Below are 27,796 nucleotides of genomic sequence, written 5' to 3' on the forward strand. Positions count from 1 at the left end.
TGAGTCCATAATAACAAATATTATAAACTAATCTTCATTTTAATATTCCCAAAAATCACACATTAAACATAAAAAAAAAAACATGAAAATTGTTGGGTATGTCACCTTTGCCTACTCTTTAGTGAGGAAAATTTGACTAAAGAAATATAGAAAGTAATGGTCAAATCTTCAACATCTGTTTACACAAAAACCACTTGTTTGAAAAGTTCTAAAATTTGTTTATTTCCACATACTACGTACTTTAATCATTTTCCAACGTTACGTTATAATTTTCGAAAGCTTTTTAAATATACTTTTAAACAAAGTTTCAATTCAAGTAAGAAGATACAACTATTGTTGAAGTCAAAATATGAGACCCATGCAATCGACTTTTAACATCATATGCGTTTACGGGTTGATGTCGATTACTTGGCGATCGAGCACCAGCGACACTCACATGTTGAGGTCGATCACTTGGTGACCGACAGTGACATTCGCGTGATGATGTCGATCACCTGGTGATCGAAAATCAGTGACATCCGCAGGATGATGTCGATCATGTGGCAATCGACAACCCGTGATGTCGCGACACATAGCGCTCGCACGACAACCAAACGGTTTAGCAGACACAAATGAGCAGTTACGAATATTAGTCAGATACCACGAATCACGGGAATAACTGACCCAGTATCAGACACGATCTAACAGTTGCAACTCCCAGGTATTCAACTTCGGTAACTGACCGAATTTTCAGGTAAACGGTTTATTTTACTGTTTTAAATACACAGAGCACACCAGAAAAAAGGTACGTTTTTCCCCTTAGAGAAATTAAGAGAGAGAAAATTCTTCTTCTTCTTGATCACTTTGAACTTAAAAGATTCAAGGGATCCCTTATCTGACTTGAGCGTTGGAGTGCCTTTGCAGGTACCCAGCCCATTTTCCCCTCGGAGAACATAGCACAGAGAGAGATCACATTAGCGGTGTCGCAGGAAAGAGCAGTTGAGATTTGCTAGGTTCGTATCTTGGTTTCACATCCATACTGAAACAAATTATATATTTTAAATTATTATTATTATGTTAAAATATTGTGATATTTTATTTAAAAGTTTTCTATTAAACGACGAAGTATTGGGTTTGAGTTTTAGTCATGATGTTTTCTGATGTTCTATTTTATTATGTTGTATGTTTTTTCTATTTACTTTTTTTATTTTTATATTTTTCTATTTTTATTTTACTTTAATTTTTGAACTTTTTTTTGTAATTTTCATTTTACTTTTTGATTTTCATTTTTCCTTTTTATTTTTAATATAGAAAAAGAGAAAGAGAAAACAAAAAACAAAAGAAAAAAGATTTGAAACGTCTAATAGTTTTGTTTTTATTATAATTAAAAAAAAAGAAAAAGAAAAGGCAGGACGGATAAAAGAAAGTTTGTTGGGGGAGGGGGAGCAAACGGTGAGAGAGGGAAGGAGGTTGGAGGCACGCTAGACTGGAACAGAGGGGTGTTACTCCCTCTACCATCACCACTTGCTTTCTCTACCACCTCATTCCTCTTTTACCCTTTTCTTTATTTTTTTCATTCCTATTTTACCCTTATTAAAATTTTAGGGTTAATATTATTTAAAATCTCTCTACATGAGTATTTATTCTCTTTATCATTCTTTCCTCTTTCTCTTTATTATTTTTCCTCTTTATTTCTTACGTTACACGTCTCTTGATTGTCTCTTCCGTTCCACTTTTTCTTCTCTTTTATAGAATTATGACGTGAGAGTGTGTTGGACTTTGTGTTTAGTAAGATTGGAAGCGGGGAAAACAATTCATCCTTAACCGTGTCGTGTGGTGGTGCTTCAAGGTGCAGGTTCAAAGGCGTGAAGGTGCGTAATAAAACCCTAAAATATAAACTGTATAATTTTTAAACGAATGTCAACATCCGTTTAAGGAGAAACGGATGTCGACATCCATTTTTCCTTAAACGGTTGTTGATATCCGTTGACGGATGCTCACGTCCGTTTAAAGATTATACGTTTATTTTACAGTTTTTTTATATTAATTTTAAAGATATTTAAATAATATAATTTATATTTTTTGATATATTATTTTTGAATATATTTTGATGTATTTTAATAATGTATTTTTGAGGATCTTTATTGTTATTAGTATATATTTAGATTTTTTATTTATTTTGCACATTATATATAGTTAGGGTTTTTGTATAATATATATTTTTATATATGACTTTTGTATTTTTTAATAATTTTATAGTTATATAAAAAATTATTTATTAGTTTAATCATATGAAATATATAATTTTATTATGTTATTATTTTTATATTTGTTTGACGAGTATTTTTATAAATCAGATATAGAAGAAAGGTGGAAGATGAGAAAACAGATGTGATGGAGTAGAGATGGAAATCTGACAGAGTTGGGAGGTGGGTGAGAAGGGGTAGAAAGATAAATTTTAGGGTTAAAGTAAATAATTAAGATTTGAAAAGTAAAAAGGTTATTTTTGTAATTTAAAAATGTTATTTTTATAATTAAAAAAATATGTAACAGAGTTGGAGAGGTGGAAAGAAAAAATGTGGTGGTGGAGGGAGTAACACCCGAGCAAGAAAACCCTAAATAAGGGTTTGGGCCTTGGCCCACTTCCTTACCCCTATTTTCCATCCGCTGGACATCATCCCAAGCCTTGTGTTTCTTTTTATTTTATTTTTTGTTATCATTCCTAAAACCTAATTATTCCACTTACTTTCGATGCATCCATATTAACTTACGCATTCACTGTATTTTTATAAATGTAATAAAAAAATTGTAAAATAAAGACAAGAAATAAAAAGGATAAATTATAAAAAATAGTTTTTAGCATTTTTTAGTACTTAATATATGGCCCATTTAATGGGATCTTTTCTGAAGCCCCCAGAGCCCTTAGGAGGACGGTAGGGTTTGGGATAGGGTCAGAAATTCCTTCTTTTAACTCAATCTTTCGCGGATTCTTCTCTTCCACGACTCATCCACGACCAAGGAGCTCACTTCCTCCATCATTTTCGTGGGCATTAACAACTAAAGAGTTGATTCACTATTCACGGCTATTGCGAACTCCCTTCCGTCCGCTATTCATGGCTATTGCAACAGGTTGGTCCTTTACCTTGTTTTATTTTTCGTCTGAAATTTTATATACCACTTTCTGATTTTGCATATACATTTGTGGAAATTTTTAGACATGATTTTGTATATACAACCTGTAAAGGTGCTCTGTCTATGTTAGTTGATGGTAGAGTGGAAAAACGGGTGGAATAGCATTGTCTTTGAAAGACAAACAACTACTATTGTAGTTGTCTGGGTATGTGCTATTTTGTTGTATAAATGTTGTCGGAAGTTGAAACAATATATTGGCCACACTTATTTGTGATGACAAATAAAGATTAGGATAGTATGAAAGATGTGATTAGAACATGGCTAATGAAACTAATGGCATACTTTTTCTTTTATAAAAAAGGTGGCAGATTCTTGCTTAATGTGCAAATATCTTAATTTATCTTGTTTTTAAAAAATTCATCCTTTTTTAAATCCGAAATTTATTGAATATGATAAATCCTACTTTAGGTGCTTGTAAATTGTGATATGGCAATAAAATATGTTTATATTAAATTAGGTTTGTCTTTATATGTATATTTATTACAATTTATCCTATTTAATATTTGCTTGTAAAAATCAACATGAATCCAGTAGAAAAGCAAGAATAACTTTTATGTAGTTAGGATAATCATTAGCTTATTGAAATATTTCACACTGGTTAAGTTTGCTTTATAAGGGGTTAATGACACCATGTGGTTAATTTTGTGTTAATGACACCATGTGGTTAATTTTGTGTTAATGACACTATGTGGTTATTTTTGTGTTAATGACACCATGTGGTTAATTTTGTGTTAATGACACTATGTGGTTAATTTTGTGTTAATGACACCATGTGGTTAATTTTGTGTTAATGACACCATGTGGTTAATTTTGTGAAGCAAGTAGTTAATAATATCCTTAATTTATAAAGAGTTTATGAGCAAGTATCTTTTACATTTGATTCTGATTTTTATGCATTCTTGTTTGTATAGTTTTCCTTTTGGTATTTTTTTCCTTTTCATGAGTGTATTAGACTAAACCTCTCTGTCTAAGCAAGTTTGAGAAGAAACGATTCTTCAGCTGGTTTCTTTGCTTGGGTTGTTTGCCATGTTGCAAGTTGTTCAAAGCTCGGTTTCAGATCCCCCAGTTGAAAGTAGACCACACAACCTTGGGCCTAGCTGGTGCGCTGGTTCTTCTCCTTGATGACGCGCAACCCCTGTTTGCACTCCATTGTTTTTTTCTTTTTTTTAGTTGAGCCTTGAGCTCATTGCCAATTCTGGTAACCCTAATAAAGGGTTTAGGCTTTGGGCCTTTTCTACAAACAACCCATTCATATTGGGCTTGTTTTTTTTTCTTTTTTGATGCACCACTGGATTTTATCCCATACACCTTCACTCATTGAATTTTTTTTATTTTGCTTTACTTGGTGCACTCCTATTTTTGTTATATGTTTGTATGCTTGCCTAGCTTTCTTTTTGCACCCACATAGCTATTAGTTTCGCCCATTATCTTGATAACTTTTCTTCCCTAGGTTTCTTCCTCCGCTTTCCGCTTTTCTTTCCTTTATTGTATAATATGGGTAATGCTGAAGCCCATAATGTTGAAGATATTGAAGTTGAAGATATTGAAGAAGATGTTGAAGAAGCATTAGGAGCTATAGGTAATGTTCAAGTCCATGTCGAAGGAGCACAAGGAGTTATGGATAATGTTCAAGCTGTTGAAGAAGCCAAAGAAGAATATTATGATGCACTGGATGGATTTTCTGATACTGACAAAGAAGAACATGGAAACAAAGAAGAACATGGAGACGTTCCTTTCTATATTTTCTTAAGGCAGGAAGGAGTTAGAAATTTTCTTGCAGCGTATTTCCTCTTCGTTCTAACATTTATGACTAGTGCTGCTGATGTTGACTCCCTGATGAAAGCTGCTTGGAATAGTTTGTTTATCGGGCTTCTACTAATACCGATAAATGAAACTCCAATTTACAAGTTCCGAAATATGAAAAGGGGAATAATAAAATTTATAATAGTATGCACTGTATCAACACTATATTATCTTATAGTCGGTTCATGGCTTATTTATATTTGTACAGGAATTCCTTCCCATATCCTCATAATCGCAGTGATAGTTGTTGTTAGCGTTTTGATTCTAATAATCGTACCACAAGTTGAACCTATCTTTGATGTTTATGCAGGAGGTTGATACACTTTCCTATTTTTTTTATGGTGCATTATAGTAATGATAGGTAGCTATTATATTAATAAAATATTTTCTTAGACTAGCTTTATGATTATGTAATCTTTGAGATACTATGACTTCAGTTTTATGATTATATAATCTCTGAAATACTATGACTTCAGTATTAATATGATTTTTCAGTATTCACGAGTAGAGAATCGCATACATGATTACTATTTTGTCAGACTATATGAACTTTTGTGCATTATTATTTAAAAAACAGTATATTTTGAAAAATATTCTAAATTATTAGGGTCTATTGTTTTTTTTATGAGAAACTAAAATTATTATTTTTCATTTTCTATCAAAACTTTTAAAGGAACAAAACAATGAGGTAATTTCATAATTTTTCCTTTAAGAGTATTTTTTCTTTTTAATCAAATAAAAAGTATCTCGGTGTGTGAATTTTTTTTTTGTCATATAACTAATAATGTAAGAATTAAAAACATTGAATGCTAACTTAGTTGAAAAACATAAAACTTAATACTCTGTGAATGAATCTGGAAAATCCCATAACAATGCACAAAAGTTCATATAATCTGACAAAATAGTAATCATGTATGCGATTCTCTACTGTATTCCTGAACACTGAAAAATCATATTAATACTGAAGTCATGGTATTTCAGAGATTATATAATCATAAAACTGAAGTCATAGTATCTCAAAGATTACATAATCATAAAGCTAGTCTAAGAAAATATTTTATTAATATAATAGCTACCTATCATTACTATAATGCACCATAAAAAAAATAGGAAAGTGTACCAACCTCCTGCATAAACATCAAAGATAGGTTCAACTTGTGGTACGATTATCAGAATCAAAACGCTAACAACAACTATCACTGCGATTATGAGGATATGGGAAGGAATTCCCGTACAAATATAAATAAGCCATGAACCGGCTATAAGATAATATAGTGCTGATACGATGCATACTATTATAAATTTTATTATTCCCCTTTTCATATTTCGGAACTTGTAAATTGGAGTTTCATTTATCGGTATTAGTAGAAGCTCGATAAACAAACTATACCAAGCAGCTTTCATCAGGGAGTCAACATCAGCAGCACTAGTCATAAATGTTAGAACGAAGAGGAAATACGCTGCAAGAAAATTTCTAACTCCTTCCTACCTTAAGAAAATATAGAAAGGAACGTCTCCATGTTCTTCTTTGTTTCCATGTTCTTCTTCGTCAGTATCAGAAAATCCATCCAGTGCATCATAATATTCTTCTTCGGCTTCTTCAACATCTTCAACAGCTTGAACATTATCCATAACTCCTTGTGCTCCTTCGATATGGACTTGAACATTACCTATAGCTCCTAATGCTTCTTCAACATCTTCTTCAATATCTTCAACTTCAATATCTTCAACATTATGGGCTTCAGCATTACCCATACTATACAATAAAGGAAAGAAAAGCGGAAAGCGGAGGAAGAAACCTAGGGAAGAAAAGTTATCAAGATAATGGGCGAAACTAATAGCTATGTGGGTGCAAAAAGAAAGCTAGGCAAGCATACAAACATATAACAAAAATAGGAGTGCACCAAGTAAAGCAAAATAAAAAAAATTCAATGAGTGAAGGTGTATGGGATAAAATCCAGTGGTGCATCAAAAAAGAAAAAAAAACAAGCCCAATATGAATGGGTTGTTTGTAGAAAAGGCCCAAAGCCTAAACCCTTTATTAGGGTTACCAGAATTGGCAATGAGCTCAAGGCTCAACTAAAAAAAAGAAAAAAACAATGGAGTGCAAACAGGGGTTGCGCGTCATCAAGGAGAAGAACCAGCGCACCAGCTAGGCCCAAGGTTGTGTGGTCTACTTTCAACTGGGGGATCTGAAATCGAGCTTTGAACAACTTGCAGCATGGCAAACAACCCAAGCAAAGAAACCAGCTGAAGAATCGTTTCTTCTCAAACTTGCTTAGACAGAGAGGTTTAATCTAATACACTCATGAAAAGGAAAAAAATACCAAAAGGAAAACTGTACAAACAAGAATGCATAAAAATCAGAATCAAATGTAAAATATACTTGCTCATAAACTCTTTATAAATTAAGGATATTATTAACTACTTGCTTCACAAAATTAACCACATGGTGTCATTAACACAAAATTAACCACATGGTGTCATTAACACAAAATTAACCACATGGTGTCATTAACACAAAATTAACCACATGGTGTCATTAACACAAAATTAACCACATGGTGTCATTAACACAAAATTAACCACATGGTGTCATTAACCCCTTATAAAAGCAAACTTAACCAGTGTGAAATATTTCAATAAGCTAATGATTATCCTAACCACATAAAAGTTATTCTTGCTTTTCTACTGGATTCATGTTGATTTTTACAAGCAGATATTAAATAGGATAAATTGTAATAAATATACATATAAAGACAAACCTAATTTAATATAAACATATTTTATTGTCATATCACAATTTACAAGGACCTAAAGTAGGATTTATCATATTCAATAAATTTCGGATTTAAAAAAGGATGAATTTTTTAGAAACAAGATAAATTAAGATATTTGCACATTAAGCAAGAATCTGCCACCTTTTTTATAAAAGAAAAAGTATGCCATTAGTTTCATTAGCCATGTTCTAATCACATCTTTCATACTATCCTAATCTTTATTTGTCATCACAAATAAGTGTGGCCAATATATTGTTTCAACTTCCGACAACATTTATACAACAAAATAGCACATACCCAGACAACTACAATAGTAGTTGTTTGTCTTTCAAAGACAATGTTATTCCACCCGTTTTTCCACTCTACCATCAACTAATATAGACAGAGCACCTTTACAGGTTGTATATACAAAATCATGTCTAAAAATTTCCACAAATGTATATGCAAAATCAGAAAGTGGTATATAAAATTTCAGACAAAAAATAAAACAAGGTAAAGGACCAACCTGTTGCAATAGCCATGAATAGCGGACGGAAGGGAGTTCGCAATAGCCGTGAATAGCGAATCAACTCTTTAGTTGTTAATGCCCACGAAAATGATGGAGGAAGTGAGCTCCTTGGTCGTGGATGAGTCGTGGATGAGTCATGGATGAGTCGTGAATGAGTCGTTGAAGAGTCGTGGAAGAGAAGAATCCGCAAAAGATTGAGTTAAAAGAAGGAATTTCTGACCCTATCCCAAACCCTATCGTCCTTCTAAGGGCTCTGGGGGCTTCAGAAAAGATCCCATTAAATGGGCCAAAGAAAATGGGCCATATATTAAGTACTAAAAAAAATGCTAAAAACTATTTTTTATAATTTATCCTTTTTATTTCTTGTCTTTATTTTACAATTTTTTTATTACATTTATAAAAATACAATGAATGCGTAAGTTAATATGGATGCATCGAAAGTAAGTGGAATAATTAGGTTTTAGGAATGATAACAAAAAATAAAATAAAAAGAAACACAAGGCTTGGGATGATGTCCAGCGGATGGAAAATAGGGGTAAGAAAGTGGGCCAAGGCCCAAACCCTTATTTAGGGTTTTCTTGCTCGGGTGTTACTCCTTCCACCACCACATTTTTTCTTTCCACCTCTCCAACTCTGTTACATATTTTTTTAATTATAAAAATAACATTTTTAAATTACAAAAATAACCTTTTTACTTTTCAAATCTTAATTATTTACTTTAACCCTAAAATCTATCTTTCTACCCCTTCTCACTCACCTCCCAACTCTGTCAGATTTCCATCTCTACTTCATCACATCTGTTTTCTCATCTTCCACCTTTCTTCTATATCTGATTTATAAAAATATTCGTCAAACAAATATAAAAATAATAACATAATAAAATTATATATTTCATATGATTAAACTAATAAATAATTTTTTATATAACTATAAAATTATTAAAAAATACAAAAGTCATATATAAAAATATATATTATACAAAAACCCTAACTATATATAATGTGCAAAATAAATAAAAAGTCTAAATATATACTAATAACAATAAAGATCCTCAAAAATACATTATTAAAATACATCAAAATATATTCAAAAATAATATATCAAAAAATAGAAATTATATTATTTAAATATCTTTAAAATTAATATAAAAAAACTGTAAAATAAACGTATAATCTTTAAATGGACGTGAGCATCCGTCAACGGATGTCAACAACCGTTTAAGGAAAAACGGATGTCGACATCCGTTTCTCTTTAAACGGATGTTGACATCCGCTTCTCTTTAAACGGATGTTGACATCCGTTTAAAAATTATACGGTTTATTACGCACCTTCACGCCTCTGAACCTCTCATGCCTCACCTCTCTGAACCTGCATCTTGAAGCACCACCACACTACACGGTTAAGGATGAATTGTTTTTCCCACTTCCAATTTTACTAAAGACAAAGTCCACCACACTCTCACGTTATAATTCTATAAAAGAAAAGAAAAAATGGAACGGAAGAGACAACCATAATTCTATAATTCTATAAAAGAAAAGAAAAAATGGAACGGAAGAGACAACCAAGATACGTGTAACGTAAGAAATAAAGAGAAAAAATAATAAAGAGAAAGAGGAAAGAATGATAAAGAGAATAAATACTCATGTAAAGAGATTTTAAATAATATTAACCCTAAAATTTTAATAAGAGTAAAATAGGAATGAAAAAAATAAAGAAAAGGGTAAAAGAGGAACGAGATCGTAGAGAAAGCAAGTGGTGATAACCATTAACCTTCTTTCTCCTTACCTTTCTCGCCCGCAAAAGCCACATTAATCCCTCTGACCCTTCCCCAGCATTCTTCACGGAATCCAGCAAGTTCCATGTCCTGTCCAACATACACAATCAAATCAAGCTCGTGCCAAACTCCTTTCAATACCAAGAGTGTCTGAACTCAATATTTCACCGACTCCTACCCTCTGCCAAGCAAGAAGCTTACACTCTTCATCCGATTTCAAAGCCATTCCTTTCCTGCAAGCAAACAAGCCAATAAGAAATACAACCTCACTCATCAAACCGAACCCAGATCACGAGCTGCATATATTCGTTCATCATCTTCCTCGGAAGCCTTCCATCCAAACCACTCCCTGCCACCATCACAGCCACCGTGAGTCTTCACCAACATCGTTTTTCCCCCCAACCTTCAATCATCGCTACTCCCGCCTCCAACGCCCAACTCATCTCACTCAACCCGATTCCATTTGTCTGCAAGCAAGGAAATCTAATCTCAACCACCCGGATCACCATTGCAACACCATCTTCTCCTTCATTGTGCCATCGTTATCTATCGTCTGAACCTCCATCCACACCCTGCCATCTTCACATAAGTTGCCTTTCCTTCATTGTTCCATCTAAATCTGCAAGGAGAAAATCACAAAACCAGAGATAGCCAAGCCGCCGTGAATTCTATGATCATTTTTCAGTTCGGCTAATCCAACAGTGGCAACAACTCTGAACCCAACCACTGTGCCTGTTTCATTCCAGATGAGAACGGGGAGCCCAAATCCCTCATCGTCCGCAATCCCCCACCGTCGAACCATCAGCCTCGCCGCTCGCGGCACCAGCCACCTTTGCGCCGAACCGCCGCTGTCATCACCACTCTAAAGCCGCCACCATCTTCAACTTCGCTGCTGCGTCGCGCCGTCGCTGCCGGCTTCCTCGCCACAACCGCATTGACGAAACTCCTGCCGTTGGCACCGCGCCAACCTCCATCGTCTTCTCTCCTCACCGCGAACCGTCGTCGCTCGCCACCATGTTGACCATCACCACCACATCTGAACCTAGCCGCCGGAGATGAAGAAATGACTTCTTGAGAAAATGTCCTTGGCTGATCTGAGAGTGAGAAGAAATGTTTCTCCAGAATGAGAAAGGTGTTGGACCGGCAAAGAGAAGGAAAGCGCTTGGCCCGCCACAACAATTGAAGAAAGCCAAGGCTTTGGGCCTTGCGTCCATTTCCTTTCTTACACCCCAATCTTCCATGTGCACCCCTTATAATTGGGCTTGGATCAGAAAAACCCTTTTCTTCCTCTCTTGGGCCCATTTCATTAGCCTGATAGCAGATTAAAATCATAAAAAATAAAAAGACATAAAATCATAAAATCCAAAAATAACTTTTCCTTTTCCTTATAAAATCACAAAAATAATTTTTAAGTTTTATTGTTAGTTTTATTTCAAAATTTTATTTCTTAAAATGAATTTCTAAAAAATCATAAAAACAAGTGTAATTTTTTTTATTGTTGTTTTGTTAGAAGTTATTTCTTTCTCTTAAATAAAATTTTCTGAAAAATCACAAAAATAGTTTCTAAAATTTTGTTTTCATATTTTCCTTTATTTTGTTATTTTTCTTAAATCATAAAATCAAAAAAAAAATAACTTTTAAGCTTTTATTGTTTCTAGGAATAAAATAAAAATATAAAAATTTCAAAAATATGTCTCTTGAGTTTTATTGTTTTATTTTGCTTTTAGAAGAGAAAAACATAAAATTACAAAATTACAAAAATAGGCTTTAGCTTTTAATTTTACCTTTCTTTATCAATCAAATCAAAAATACCAAAAATACAAAATATTCAAAAATCCAAAAATATATCAAATCATTAATCAAAGAACGTGAGACAGAACTACGTTATCATTGATTCTTCACAAAAAATGGAGATACATAGGACCAAGGCAATGCCTTGTCAGGTTTATTCCTCCCAAATATCCAAATTTTCCCTTAACATCCAAATCAAGTCAAAAATTGATTTCCAAGAAGAATTCAAGTAGAATTGTAAGAAGATAGGAGCAAGGTTCATCCTTGTCGGGCTCCCTAAAAACAAAAAAACATTTTTGTTTCATCTGTGTTTGTCTTGTACTGTTAACCATTTTGAAACCCACATCAACTTTGCGCAATTAGTTAAAGGTACTGTTTTCGGACAGGCATTGTAGGGTGCTAATACCTTCCCCACGTAACCGACTCCCAAGTTTAGAAAATATGATTTTCGTAGACCATGCCTATTTTTTAAGGTTTTTATGTAGTTTTTGCAAAATAAACTACGGTGGCGACTCCAAAATGATTTTCAAATAGACAAATACCATCAATGTGAAGTTAATGAAAATAATTATCATTTATTGACAATTAACAACCATTTACTGGTGATTAATGAGTCAGACTTAATGGTAAGCTCATTATACTAATTTATAAATATTTGTCTGAGAGAAAAGACATGTAATTTTAATCTCATGACTAATATTTATTACAAGATTATTACGCATAGTCACTTACTTGAGTATTGGAGTGTCTTCTACAGACACCCTCTATGGTGCGGCGATGACGGAGCAATAGTGCAGCGAGAGCATAGCCGGTGGAGCAGCGATGACGGGAGGCGTGGCTCAGGCATGATCTCGCCTTCGTTGACGGCGAGGCGTGACGAGGTGCGATAAGGACGTTTTGCAGCGTCGACACCTCCGCGAGGGACTCCGGCTTCTCCAATTGGGATGACAGAGTTCTTCATCGCACGACTCCGAGAGAGTTTCTCTTCCTTTTCTGCCATGAAACGTGCTCATGGTACTATGGAGAGATTTCTTTTCCTTCCTTTTCTCCGTTCTGGTTCGTAGCGTGGTGGTCTTGCAGCGTGAAGTAGAGGAGAGTCGCAAACTGGGAATTTTGGGAATTTGGGGTTTATTGAGTTAGGAAAATTTTGGGTTGTTCCTCTGTACTTTCTTGCAGGTCTTGGGTCTTGGATTTATGTGGTTGAGTTTGGGGTTCGAACAGAGTTTTGTTGTTTGATTCTCGAGTTCTTGTTTTTTGTGAAATTGGGAAATTTTTGAATTGAGATTGGGGTAGTTGTTGTTCGCGTTCACAACCACCGTTTCTTTCAAGACCATTGTAAGGACCCCCGCAACGACCACCTTGCTTAAACTCCTTGCTTTGCTTCGATTAAAACAACTTTGCTTCTAGTAAAACTACTTTGCTCCACTTGAAAAATTGAAATAAAAAATAAGTTAAGAACCTTAATCTCATTCAGAAACCAAAACGTGACAATCACTTAATCTGATTTCTAAAAAGAAAGCAACGTGACAGAAAGTAATGAGGAAAACTGACATCAGATGTGGGCTCGCAGTTTGCCACATCAAACAAAAGTTAACGCCGTTCAATTTTAAGAACTAATAATAAAAGTTTCAAAATCAAGAGGACTAAAATGAACAAACCTTTCAAATAGGGACGAAATCTAAAATCGTTTGATAGTTAAAAGACTAAAAACATATTTAACTCGTCTCTTAGTGTGAAGTTTCCTCTTATTTTTTTCATTTTCTTTTTGTGATATAACTAATAATGTAATTAAGAATTAAAAACATTGAATGCTAGCTCAGTTGATATATGTAGTAGTTCGACTTCACGTGTGTTGACTTTTTTATTAACAGTATGTGTTCTATTTTTGAATTCGGGGTGAAATATATTTATTCAACATTATTTTACTTAAAATAATTTTTAGGACTAAACATAAATTAATTAAATTTATACAAACAAAATATAATTGCTCAGAAAAACATAAAACATAAAACTTAATACTCTGTGAATGAATCTGGAAAATCCCATAACAATGCAAAAAAGTTCATAATGCTGAAAAATCATATTAACATTGAAAAAAAAAATGTATGCGATTCTCTATTGTATTCGTAAGGACACGCGAAAATATACGTAATTCGATATGTGATCAAGGTACCGAAGACCCAATCTAAGGAAAAGAATTTCAAGCGTCTTCTAAATAGTTTTCGTTTTCTCAATATTTTTAATTTACACTGTCAAGAATATTCATAAAAAGGTATTCATAGCAATATTATTATTGTTTCGCTATAGTTTCATATCCGTTAGAAATTAAGTTCATTGGTAGTGTCGCAACCGGGATCGCGACGGGACGGCTATCCGTGGAAAAATAAAATATCTTGAAAAGAGATTTGGAGTCGCCACCATAGTTTATTATGGAAAACTACGGAAAAATCATAAAATGATAAGGCATGGTCAAATAGAACCAGATTCTTGGTTCGGGAGTCGGTTACATGGAGGGAAGGTATTAGCACCCTACAACGCCTGCCTTAAGGCAGTACCTTTAATTAAATATGCGAATATGATGTGGTTTTCAAAATGTTTAACTTTCCCTTGAAATAAAAACTCTAAAGATACAAACAATATTTTTTAGTTTTTTTGGGCCCGACAAGGATTGACCTTGCTCCTACGTATTCTCATTCAGAATGAGAAATCAGGGTTCCGTAGTTCGTTTGAAAACTATTTGAGAAAATTGCTGGAAAATTGTTTGGAAAATGATTTGGATTTTTGGGAGAGTGAGCCTGACAAGGACTAGCCTTGCTCCTACGTATCTCCACTTTTGATAGAGAATCAAGGATCACGTAGTTCTGGCAAGGCGATTTTGTTTGTAGTTTAAAAAGTAGATGTTTTTTAGTTTTTGTAGATTTTATATGTTTTTGGTATTTTCATTGTAATATTTATATTTTTTGCGTAATGAGTACTAGGCTGATGAGTACGATCGCACGAGCACTCACACGGCTTTTTCCTCTTATTGTTTTGCGTAATGAGTACTAGGCTGATGCGTACGATCGCACGAGCACTCACACGACTTTTTCCTCTTATTGTTTTGTGTAATGAGTACTAGGCTGATGCGTAGGATCGCACGAGCACCCACACGGCTTTTTCCTCTTATTGTTTTGCGTAATTAGTACTAGGCTGATGCGTACGATCGTACGAGCACTCACACGGCTTTTTATTTATTTTATATTTGGGCAATAAGTACTAGGCTGATGCGTACGATCGCACGAGTACTCATACCAATATTTATTGTTACATTTTTTTTTAAGTTTTATATGTTTTTTATATTATTATTTTTTATTCATTTTTTTGTAATTTTTATGTAAAACGACAAAACAACTTTGACAGATATAAACAAAGCAAAGGGACGGCATTATCATACAAGGGATTACATACGGTAAAAACTAATAACCAAACAAATAACAATAAAAGTAAAGAAGCTAAAAACATAAAAATAAACAAGAGAAACATCCCAACAAGAATAGGGGTGCAGAGATAAAACCAAGAGTGACATGCAGAGTAAAGTTTAAGCTCCTTAATTTGGGCCAAAACCCCTCTCTTCTGTCCTTGTACCTGCCAGGGGTGTAAAAATGAAACTGGAGATGCATTGAGTGTACACTTGTCAGGTCCAAATATCTTTCTTCTTCTTCCCTTTTTTTGTTTGCAGAATGGCTTAAGCTCAAAATGGGCAGGGGTGCAGGGATATAATCCAGGGGTGCAGAAAGGGAAATGTTTTATTATCATTATTATTTTTAAACAGAAGTGTTAGTATTTTAAGGTTGTGAAAGGAGTAGTTGATGTGATAGAGAAAAGGTAGAGATAGTTGAATGTAGAAGTAGTAGTTGGAAGAAGTGTTGTAGTTGTCTTTAGTTGTAGTAGATGTTGGTTCATACAAATGATAGATGTTGGCTACATCCATCAAATGGTAGAGTTCATGGGTATTTATAGACCCATAGATTATTCTAGAACATACTAGCCACAACTTATGTGGAATGTTCTAGATTTTTACCTATGTAGAATATTCTTGATTTTTCTTCCTATCTTAGGTTTTTCTATAATATTCTAGAACTTGTATTACATGTCAATTCTTCTATCTAAGGAGCTTCTACATTCTTCTAGAATTTGCATTACACTTTAATACTCCTCCTTAATGCAAATTCGGTAACTCCAAGCATTGTGCGCAGTAGTTCAAATCTTGGTCTTGGTAATGCCTTCGTAAATATATCTGCAATTTGGTCTTCTGTTGGACAGTACTCGAGTCGTATTTGTTTAGTTGTCTCTTCATCTCGAATGAAGTGATATTTAATGGCTATGTGTTTTGTTCTTTGATGATGGACTGGATTTTTTGCTATTGCTATTGCCGATTTGTTGTCGCAATAGATAATAGTTGGTCCAGCTTGTGGTTCACCCATTTCTTCAAGTATTCTTCGTAGCCATATTGCTTGACTTGTGGTTTCAGCAGCTGCTACATACTCTGCTTCTGCTGTTGATTGTGCCACGGTTGCTTGTTTCTTTGATGCCCAAGATAAAATACCCGATCCTAGTGAGAAAGCATATCCTGACGTACTTTTCATGTTATCCATTGATCCTGCCCAACACTATCTGTGTAGCCAATCATCCTTGAGTTAGTCATGGTTTTATACCATATACCAAACTCCTTTGTGCCTTGTAGATATCTTAAAATTCTTTTTCCTACTCCATAATGAATCTGACTTGGCTTTTGCACGAATCTTGATAGAAGACTTGTAGCATACATAATGTCTGGTCGTGTGGCTGTGAGATAGAGAAGACTTCCAATTAAGCTTCTGTAGCATGATGCATCTACCTCTTGTGCTCCATCATCTTTTTGTAGCTTCTCGTTTACCACCAGTGGAGTAGTGACAGGTTTACAACCATTCATCTTGAACTTCTTTAATAGAGCTTCAATATATTTCTTTTGAGAGATAAATATACCTTCCTTTTTCTTGTTTCACCTCTATACCGAGGAAATAGTTCATCAAGCCAAGGTCGGTCATTTCAAATGTCTTCATCATGTCTTCTTTAAATTCTTTCATCATCTCTATATTGTTTCCTGTATAGATAAGATCATCGACATATATAGAGACAATGAGATGGTACTGACCTTGTGCCTTAATATATAGTGTTGGCTCACTCTTGCTCCTCCTGAATCCTTGATCGATGAAGTATTTATCAATCTTGCTATACCATGCTCGAGGAGCTTGCTTCAGGCCATATAATGCTTTTTTAAGTTTTAGTACTTTGCCTTCATTGCCTTTGTCGATGAAGCTCTGTGGTTGTTCAACATAAATCTCTTCTTCGAGCACCCCATTTAGAAAGGCTGACTTGACATCCAGTTGATAGATGTTCCATCCTTTTTGTGCTGCAAGAGCTATTAAAACTCTAATTGTATCTAAGCGAGCAACTGGAGCAAATGTCTCATTGTAGTCTATTCCTGGTTGTTGTGAGTAGCCTTTGGCAACCAATCTTGCTTTATGCTTTTGTATAGTTCCATCAGGATTGAGCTTTGTTTTATATATCCATTTGACTCCAATGATGTCTTTTCCATGAGGGCAATTTACGAGTTCCCAAGTGTTATTCTTCTCAATCATTTTAATCTCTTCTTCCATAGCCTTGACCCATACTTCTTGCTTTGATGCTTCTTCATAACAGTTAGGCTCAATCATGGCCATATTGCAAGTTTCATATATGTCTACCAAAGATCTTACTCTTCTTGGACTAGATTCAGGTGAAGAATCTTGTTGTGGAGGTGGAGAAAGCATACCTGAATTTTCTACCTCTTCTTGAGTTTCTTCTTGAGATTGTTGCACTGGAAGTAAAATGTTGCTTTTAACAACTTTTTCTTCTTCCCAATTCCAAGAAGCATTTTCATCAACTTCAACATCTCGACTGATGATGAGCTTTTTCGTTTGTAGGTTGTAGACTCGATAGCCTTTTGATTGTGTGCTATATCCCAAGAATATTCCTCGTATAGTTTTGTCTTCAAGCTTGTGCCTCCTTTGATCAGGAACATGTATGTAGCAAATAGACCCAAATACTCGTAGGTGTTTAGCTGATGGCTTTCTCCCACTCCAAGCTTCAATAGGAGTCTTGTCTTGGACTGCTTTAATTGGACATCTGTTTAAAATATAAACTGCAGTGTAGACTGCTTCAGCCCAAAAAGTGTTAGGCATACTTTTCTCTTTCAGCATTGATCTTGCCATCTCCATAACTGTGTGATTCTTTCTCTCTGACACGCCATTTTGTTGTGGAGTATATGCGACTGTAAGTTGTCGCTTTATGCCTTCATCTTCACAGAATTTGTCAAACTCGCGAGATGTGTACTCCTTGCCACGATCACTTCTAAGTATTTTTAGTTGTTTTCCACTTTGCTTCTCAACAAGGGCCTTGAATTTCTTGAATACTCCAAAAACTTCTGACTTTGCCTTTAAGAAATAGACCCATGTCATTCTAGAGAAGTCATCAATGAAGAGGATGAAATACCTATTGTTATGATGTGAAGGTGTTCTCATCGGTCCACAAACATCGGTATGAATCAACTCCAATAAGTCTTTTGCTCTCCATGCTTTGTCTGTCGAGAATGGTAATCAATGTTGTTTTCCGAGGAGACATCCTTCACATGATTCATTATTCTCCTTCAAGCATGAAAGATCTCTCATCATGTTTTTCGTATATAGAAGCTTTAAGGCATGTGTGTTGAAGTGGCCAAATCTCCTATGCCAAAGCCATGAGTCATCAACTTCTACCTTCATGGCAATATTAGTTCCAGGTTTGAAGCTTATAGGAAAGCTTCTATTTCTCTTCTCCATTTTTACTTGGCCAATTTCTATCATTTTACTGTCATAAATTTTGCATGTATCTTTCTCAAAATGAAGAGAATATCCATTCTCCATCATTTGGCCAATACTTAAAAGATTTTCTTTAAGATTTGGAACTAGTAAAACGTCTTTGATGAATTTAGTACCTTTCTTTGTCTCCACCATGACAGTTCCTTTGCCTCGTGACTCCACTGTGGTGCCATTTCCTAGCCGAACTTTGACATTGACAGATTTATCAATGTCTTTGAAGATACTTTGATCTTTTGCCATGTGATTACTGCATCCACTATCCAAGTACCAACTTCCTTCTCTACCAGAAGATTCTTGATTGGCGTAGAATAAGAGTTTCTCTTGATTATCTTCTTCCGCAAAGTTTGCTTGATGCTTATTTTTGTTACGACAATACTTTTCTATGTGACCAAATTTCTTGCAATAGTGGCATTGAGGTTTTCCATGATGCCAACAATCTTTTTCCAAGTGACTTGTCTTTTTACATATGCCACATGGAGGATATTTTTCTTGACGAGTCATAGAGAAGCTTCTAGGATTTTCTTTATTTCTAGAAATTTCTTCTCTACTTTTATTTCCTTCATATTCTTTATTCTGAGACCGTAATTTTAGTTTTGATTGAAAGGCATTTTCAACCGAGTCTTCTTCATGCCTTTTCAATCTTTGTTCATAAGCTTCAAGAGAGCCCATTAGTTGTGTGATTGACAATGTAGCCAAATCTTTTGTTTGTTCAATCGCGGTTGCGATTGCATCATACTTTTGGGGAATAGAAATTAAAATTTTCTCAACGATCTTTTTGTCAAGAATATTTTCCCCATAAGCTCTCATCTGACTAACTATTTCTTTTATTCTAGAATAGTAGTCTTTAATGGTCTCAGATTCTTTCATTCTTAATAATTCAAACTCTCGTCTTAGAGAATGAAGTTTAATATTGCGTACCTCGTCACTTCCTTGAAACTCCTCTTGTATTGTGTTCCAAGCTTGTTTTGCACTTGTGGCACCAATTATCCTTGGAAAAATTGTGTCATCAACTGCTTGTTGAAGAACAAATAAAGCCCTTGAATCCTTCTGCTTGTTTTCTTTCAACTCCTTCTTTTGAGCTGCAATAAGAGTAGAGGTGTCTTCTGGAATAGTGAATCCCTCTTCTATGATATCCCATAAATCTTGAGAGCGGAAGAATGTCTTCATTTTGACACTCCAAAAATCATAATTTTCTCCTTTGAAAATAGGTACTGGAATTGATGACGTTTGATTAGTAGTAGCCATGTGTTGAGAATATATTTGGAAGTAGTAGAATGAGTTATAGTTTTGTTTGAGGTAGTTGAAAATTTTATCTACGCCCAATAGATGACCGAACGTAGCTCTGGTACCACTGTTAGTATTTTAAGGTTGTGAAAGGAGTAGTTGATGTGATAGAGAAAATGTAGAGATAGTTGAATGTAGAAGTAGTAGTTGGAAGAAGTGTTGTAGTTGTCTTTAGTTGTAGTAAATGTTGGTTCATACAAATGATAGATGTTGGCTACATCCATCAAATGGTAGAGTTCATGGGTATTTATAGACCTATAGATTATTCTAGAACATACTAGCCACAACTTATGTGGAATGTTCTAGATTTTTACCTATGTAGAATATTCTTGATTTTTCTTCCTATCTTAGGTTTTTCTATAATATTCTAGAACTTGTATTACATGTCAATTCTTCTATCTAAGGAGCTTCTACATTCTTCTAGAATTTGCATTACACTTTAATAAGAAGCATTAGGGGTTCCCTTACTTCTCTCATTTTCCATTTCAAACAATTCCTTTCCAAGCCAAAGAACTTTGACGGAAACCGCCACCTCTGCACGCTGCCACCTCTAACGACCGGTTGCCGCGAGTCACCTTTGCTCACCGCGAGCCATGGCGTCAGATCTTCTTTCTCGCTCCTCTTCTTCGCGCGCAAGGGAGATGATTATCTCCTTCCCTTCTCGGCAGTCAACGGTCAGCAACAGGGGCAGTTAAAAGTGACGGTGATTGGTCCTTGGAGATTGGATGTCATGAGAGGGTGGTTAGTTTATGGGTGATGGTGTGATGTTGAGAGGGGTTCGGTGCAATGAAGGGCTGCGCGATGGAGGAAATAGCAAGTGATGTTGGCCGTGCATGTTAGCAGTGGCCGTGGGTGTTCAAGGGTAGCAGTTACAGTGTGTGAATTTGGAAGAGGATGATGACCGGGTGAGGATAGGTTGTGGCCGAAGATGATGATGATGTGTGTTGATGACTCGAAGGAATCGGAGATGAAGGTAGACGGCTTGGAGGTTGGTGAATCGGGTTGGAGGTAATAGGGTGTTGGGAGCGAAATGGAAGGGTAGTTGGGATGAAGTTTAAGATGCTGGCCGCAGGGTAAGGATGAAAATGGCGGGTTAAATGTAGGCGCTGGAGATGGTTGTGAGGTAAGGTGATAGTGCGGCGGTGACTAGGATGACAGCGGCGACTGAAGAATGGTGGCAGCAACTTGGCGGTTTGGATGGAAGGCTTCCGAGGAAGATGATGACGGTGTTGGACTGGTCACGGTGGGGAGTTACAGTGGTGCAATGGTGATGAAGGAGTTAGACGGTAATATTGAGGATGGTAATGGTGGCTGAGGGACGATGAGTTTGCTGGCTGGGATAGATGATGATGGGTGAAGATAGGTAGTGGCCGTGAGGTGTTAACAGTGGCCGTGGGTGTCAAGATGGTTGGATGTGATGATTGTTCGGTAACAACAGACACGTAAAAATATTTACAACAACATCTATTTAACAGCAACACATGCAAACTTAACACATGCAAACATAGCAACCACATAACAGAGACATGTTCAAGAGTAACGTGACAGAGACATGTTCAAGGTCAATTAACCAAACTCAGTAAAACATGGAGTGGAATACATTACTTACCTCTTGAAGCTTGGTTCACTCCTTGCTAATCCCGTGCGTCCGATGTCTTCTTCTTCCTCGCAGCTGGCTTGCCTTTTTCGATAAGGTGCTCCTCACTCTGAATGTGGAGTGTTATAGTGGTCTCTCAATTGTTGGAAGTGACGGTGTCCGTGAGAATGAGGAAGAAAAGGGTGTATGGCCGTGGGGTCCCCGGATGAAGATGATGATGTTTATGTGTATAAGGGTTATAGGTCCAGTGTCGGAACAATGTTGGAGATGAAAGTGATGATATTGGCCGAAGGGTAAGGATGTAGATGGCGGGCTGAATATGGATCTTTGGCAGTGTGTTGGTGATAATAAAAAATGAAGAGGAGGTGAAGTGGTTACGGGCGAGAGGAGTCAAAGTTTGGGATTGGTGTGGCTACGGTGGAAGAGAGTTTCCGGGTGTTGGAGATGAAGGTGATGATATTGACCGTGTGCGAATATTGAGGATGTGATTTTGTTGAGTGAATAGAGAAGAGTGTGAGAGTGAATGGAAGATAGGAAAAATGGTGGGTTCACCGGCTTTGAGTGTACTGAGAGAATTGAGAACTTTGCGTGTGAGGGGGTATTGATTGAAGATTGATGTTGGTTGTGAGGTTAAGATGCTGGATATGGTGATGGGCGCTGGCCGTGAAAACGAAAAGGGAAGGGTGATAGCCGTGAGTGAGGATATAGTTATGGTGACTGGTGCATATGGATGAAGGTGATGACTGGGTGAGGATAGGTGGTGGTCTTTAGGTGGGTGTTGGTAGTGGCCAAGTATGAGGTGTTGAAAGTGTATATCGATGAAGGTCCGGGGGAATGGTGTTTTGCAGTGATGAGGGAGGGCGTCGGATGGTTTCTTGGTGGTGGTGGTGGTGTTCGGCGGCAGAGTTGCCTGGTAATGGGCGAATGTTGAGGGCGGAGAGGATGGTCCAGTGGCTATGGAGGCTTTGGGTGCAGATGGTGGGTGTTGGCCGTAGCCGTGAGTGTCATGATATGGCCATGGATGAATCTGGATGGTGAAGTAGGTATCTGATGAATGAAGGGAGGAATAAAAGTGCTTTTGAGCGGTGACAGGTTATTTGAGGTTACGCGTGATAGGCGGATGGATATGGGTTATGTTTGTTGGGGTTGATGATGAACGTTGGTCGTGTATAAGGGGTAAGGATGAAGAGATGATGCTGGAGGTATCAATGGTGTTTTTGAGGGATGATAGGTGCAGTGGGTGAATATGGATGATGGATGTTTGGCTGTGTATAAGGTGTTGGTGTTGATGGTGATGATATGGGCTGTGTGTAAGGATGAAGATGATCAGAGAGGGGTCAGTGGTGCCATGAAGGGATCGTCGTGAGAGGCAAAGTCCCTGGTCAGAGGTGGATGACGAATGAAGAGTAAAATCCAGAAGATCCCCCCTCCCCCACCTTTTGCGTTGGAGGTGGTGTCGGATGGTTTTAAATTGGCAGGGGACAATGGGAAGTGGGGATGGTGGGCAGTTTGAAGTGGGATGGTGGATGTTGTTACGGTGGGAATCAATGGGAAGTGGGGAATCATTAGTGGATTTGAAGTGGGATGGTGGAAGTTGTTACGGTGGTAATGAGTGGAGCACTTACTGGGAAGGTTGGTTGGTGGGAATGTTAATGGAAGATTGTGGGAATCATTACTGGGGAATAATTAAGGGTAGGTGAGGGGAACGAACTGGACGAGCGGCAGAGGATGGAGAACGACCAGGACGAGCAGTCTATGAGCGAGGAATGATAAGGACGAGCGGTACAAGAGGGAGTGATCTTGGACGAGCTGTAGATGCGGGAAGCGACCTGGACGAGTGGCACTATTGTAAAAATCCGAACGCTTGTGATATTCGGTTCTTGCAATGAAACGAACGCCTCAGACTGTTTGGACGAACGCTACGAGATCATGCAGGCCGAACGTTAAAACCGAATCATCCAACTCCAATGGGCCGAACACTGACATCAATCCAAACTAGACCGAACGCCAAAAATCGAACGCGAAGCATCTGTCATATACCGAACGTCCATTGGGCCGAACACTGACATCAGCCATACACCAAGACCGAACGTCGAAAACCGAACGCTAAATCATCTGTCATACACCAAAACCGAACGTTCAAATGAGAATAAATAACTTTAAAACAGAATGTTCACTAATATGACCGAACGCTACTTGCTGAACACTTTTTTGCTGATCAAACCATATTGGGCCGAACGCTCAAAATTGAACGCTGGACAAAATTAAGCACAATTAGTACAAACGCTGAAGAATAGCATAATCAAGACCGAACGTTCAAATTAAGACCGAACGTCCAATAACTATATAACCCAACGTTAAACCTGCGAGCCCGAAAAGCCAACCGTCTATGATATTGCCCAAGAAAGAACGAACGGTTTCACATGGGGAGAAGTCGAACACTTGAATAGTGGAACACTTAATGATGACAAACGGTTGAATATTGAAACGCTTGAGTATGACCGAACGGTAGTGTGTGGAAAGCTTGATGATGACCGAACGGTTGAAGCGAAGGACGAACGTCCTAAAGGACCGAGACGCCGAACGGTCGACTAGTGAACATCTGGCCGAACGGTTAAGGTGAAGTCGAACGGTCACAAGCTAGAAAGCTGAACGATTGAGATTAAAAGAGAAGACCGAACGGCCGTGCGGGGGAAGGAGCCGAACGTCACTGAAACCGAGATGCTGAACAATTGAGGATGAGCGATCGGTTGAGGCTGAGGACGAACGGTCGCATAAGGGCGAGGACGAACGCTCAGCGTTCAACAATTGGAGCGCTAGATGGGTGCTTGGGACGAACGTCTTCTTTCTTTTTTTTTATATATTATTTAATTTTTCTATTTTTCTTTTTATGAGGAGAATACAATAAAACAAAATTATTTAGTCAATCCGGACGAAATTCAGTGTTGACAGGTAGTTTAAATATATTATATTTTTTTAATTATTTGAAATGTATTTTAAGAATAAAATTGTTAAAATGGAAATTTTCTTAATCCTTAAGACCGTGACAATTTAAATACTCATTTTTTTTTCAATTTTTTGAGATAGCTTATGTTTTTGTATAAACTATAAGTCCACCTCTTGCATATCTGTCGCAACCGGAATCGCGACGGGACGACGATCCAAAAAAGAAAACGAGTTTAGAAAAAGAGATTTGGAGTCGCCACCATAGTTTATTCTGGAAAACTACGGAAAAACCATAAAATGATAAGGCAAGGTCTACGAAAATGAGATTCTAAGTTCGGGAGTCGGTTACGTGTAGGGAAGGTATCAGCACCCTACAACGCCTGCCCTAAGGCAGTACCTTTAACTAAATTCGCGAATATGATGTGGTTTTCAAAATGTTTAACTATCCCCTAAAATAAAACTCTAAAGAAACAAAATATATTTTTTTTAGTTTTTTGGGCCCGACAAGGATTGACCTTGCTCCTACGTATTCTCATTCAAAATGAGAAATCAGGGTTACGTAGTTCTTTTGGAGCTATTTGAGAAATTTGTTTAGGAAATTGTTTGAGAATTTTGTTTGGAAATGATTTTGGATTTTTGGGAAGTGAACCTGACAAGGGCTAACCTTGCTCCTACGTATCTCCACTTTTGATGGAGAATCAAGGATCACGTAGTTCTGGCCGAAAAATTGTTTGTTGTTTGAAAATGTGGATGTTTTTGGTTTTTCAAGATTTTATATTTTTGGTCTTTTTATATAAGAAAGAGAAAAGGTTTTTTAGCACAAGGAGGATGCGAGCGATCACACATGTGCTTAACCTTTAAAATATTTTTTTTGTATTTTTTTATAAAAAAGAGAAAAAAGTGTTTAGCACAAGACGATGCGAGCGATCACAGATGTGCTTATCCTTTAAAATATTTTTTGGTATTTTTATGAAAGAAAGGAAAAAGGTTTTCAGCACGAAGACGATGCGAGCGATCACACATGTGCTTAGCCTTTAAAATATATTTTTGTATTTTTTATTTAAGAAAGAGAAAAGGTTTTTAGCACAAGGACGATGCGAGCGATCACACATGCGCATAACCTTTTGTAACATATTTTTTGTAATTTTTATTTAAGAAAAAGAAAAAGTTTTTAGCACAAGGACGATGCGAGCGATCACACATGCGCTTAACCTTTTGTAACATATTTTTGTAATTTTTATTTAAGAAAGAGAAAAGGTTTTTAGCACAAGGACGATGCGAGCGATCACTTAATCTTTTGTAACATATTTTTTATCATTTCTTATAAAAGTGCATTTAAAAGTAGATAAATATTTAAGATGGAAACAAAAGAGAAAAAGAAAAGAAAAAAAACATAAAACTAAAATAAAAGGATAAATAAATAAATAACGAAAATAAAGTAAAAACTAAAAGGATAAAATAAAATAATAAGTAAATAAAAAAGGGGTGCGGAGGTACTAAATAAAAAACAAGGGTGCCTAAACAAAAAAACGAACTGGACCAAAGCCCAAGCGGAGAGGGGTGCGAAAATGAGAATAAGGGGGCGCGAGGAAGAAATTTGTTTTTTTTTTGGTTTTTAGGAACAGAACGGGCCTGAGCCCAAGGCAGGGAATGGACGGGGTGTGCGGGTGAGAAATAGGGGGTGCGTGAAGGAGGAAAGGTTCCTATTATATATTTTTTGTGAAGTGTAGATGGTGAAGTGGCAAGATATGGCCATGGGTAAATCTAGATGGTGAAGTGGGTTATGGACCGGAGCAATGAAGCGTAGCGAGAAAAATGGTTTCTGTTAAGTCCAATGGGGTGGATGATGTTTGGTGCGGGTCAAGAAGATAGTCTCGTTCCTTCTTAGGCCGTGATCGTAGTCTATGTGATGGTTGTGAGAAAACGTTGATGATGGATGAATGGAAAACAAGGGTACAAAACCGAATAAGGTAACATCCTAATATAATCACATGTTTAATCCAAAAAGCAGCAGACAGACCAAACCAAGCATTATCGAACCAAATGCAAGCCAACAACAATACTATGATCCAAGATTGTAAACATTTACGCTGATGAGCAATGAAGCTTGAAGGATGAGGACTTACCTTTTACGTTTTCCCCTGTAGTTCCTTGTACCCCTCTCCCCTTTGTGAATAATGTCTCTTGTTCCTTGAAATGGATGATCCTCCTTCCTGTATCCTCCTCTTCCCCTTTGTGAAGCCTCTTTTTTTTTTTAGCTCTCAGACATTGTGCTTTCTCTAGGTTACCAGGGATGAAACGTAGCTGGACAATTGATGCAAGATAATGGTTGGTGTTGAAGGTCAAGGGAATCACAGAGTTTTCATTTGGCTGTGGTAATGAGGTGCATGATAGGTGGAAACCAGAAGGTGAATTGTGATGATGGGATCCAAAAATGGCTCCTTCCCCCCCAAGAAAGGGTTCATCCCCCAAATAGAAAAGGCCTCCTCCAGCTCTGCTTCGGAACCCAGGGGAAGAAGCCGATCTTCTGACTTAAGATTTCCTTTTTGTGTCTTTTTCCTTTTTCGTGTTTGCTCCATGGTCAAAGCCACCCTGTACAAACACCATTTCCTTTTTCGTGTTAACTCTTTTCAGCCAGAAGAACAAAGTCGACCACGTGATAGGCCTCATGGGAATAGGAATCATAAGCATAGTTGCTGCAAGTTTCACGGTGAATGACCAGATAATGCTTACCTCGGCTGAATAGAGGAAAAGCAACTACTGCCAAATCCAAAAAAGGACTCTAAAAAACTTAGTTGACCACTGCATTTTATTTTTTCATTTTTTTCAAATTTTTTTTATTCTTTTTTCAAATTTCTTCTCAAAAACAATTAATAAAAGATGATAAAAAAAATAAACGAAAATTAAATTTAATACAAATAAAATAGAAATAACAAAAATAAAATAAAGATAAAAATGCAAAATAAAAGAAACGAAAAAACACTTTTTTTTATTTATTTATTTATCCGGACGAAATTGGGTATTGACAGGAGTCAATGCATACAATCATTATTATCGTGTTTATTAGATTGCTAGATAATATAATTTATTTTTTCAAACTTGAATAAATTAAATTAATTTTTTACGGTATTTATTTCAATTAAATAATGTGACTAAAATAATTAAACAATATTTTAATATTAATAGTAATATAATTGTTATTTAATTTTGTAACATCCCAAAATA

The 27,796-nt window shown here is 36.3% G+C and overlaps 1 protein-coding gene across 1 annotated transcript; it reads right to left on the bottom strand.

Moving 5' to 3' along the window:
• Positions 1-9,907: 9,907 nt before the first annotated feature.
• On the bottom strand, positions 9,908-27,132 carry LOC128196570 (uncharacterized). Its single transcript, XM_052877950.1, has 2 exons — positions 26,698-27,132; positions 9,908-11,347 (listed from the first exon to the last, which is right to left on the bottom strand). Exon 2 carries the CDS (start codon positions 11,336-11,338, stop codon positions 10,838-10,840), a length of 501 nt encoding a protein of 166 aa, XP_052733910.1. The 5' UTR covers positions 11,339-11,347; positions 26,698-27,132; the 3' UTR covers positions 9,908-10,837.
• Between the last annotated feature and the right edge of the window lie 664 nt (positions 27,133-27,796).

This window comes from Vigna angularis, chromosome 5 (genome assembly GCF_016808095.1).
Source record: "Vigna angularis cultivar LongXiaoDou No.4 chromosome 5, ASM1680809v1, whole genome shotgun sequence".
NCBI lineage: Eukaryota > Viridiplantae > Streptophyta > Magnoliopsida > Fabales > Fabaceae > Vigna > Vigna angularis.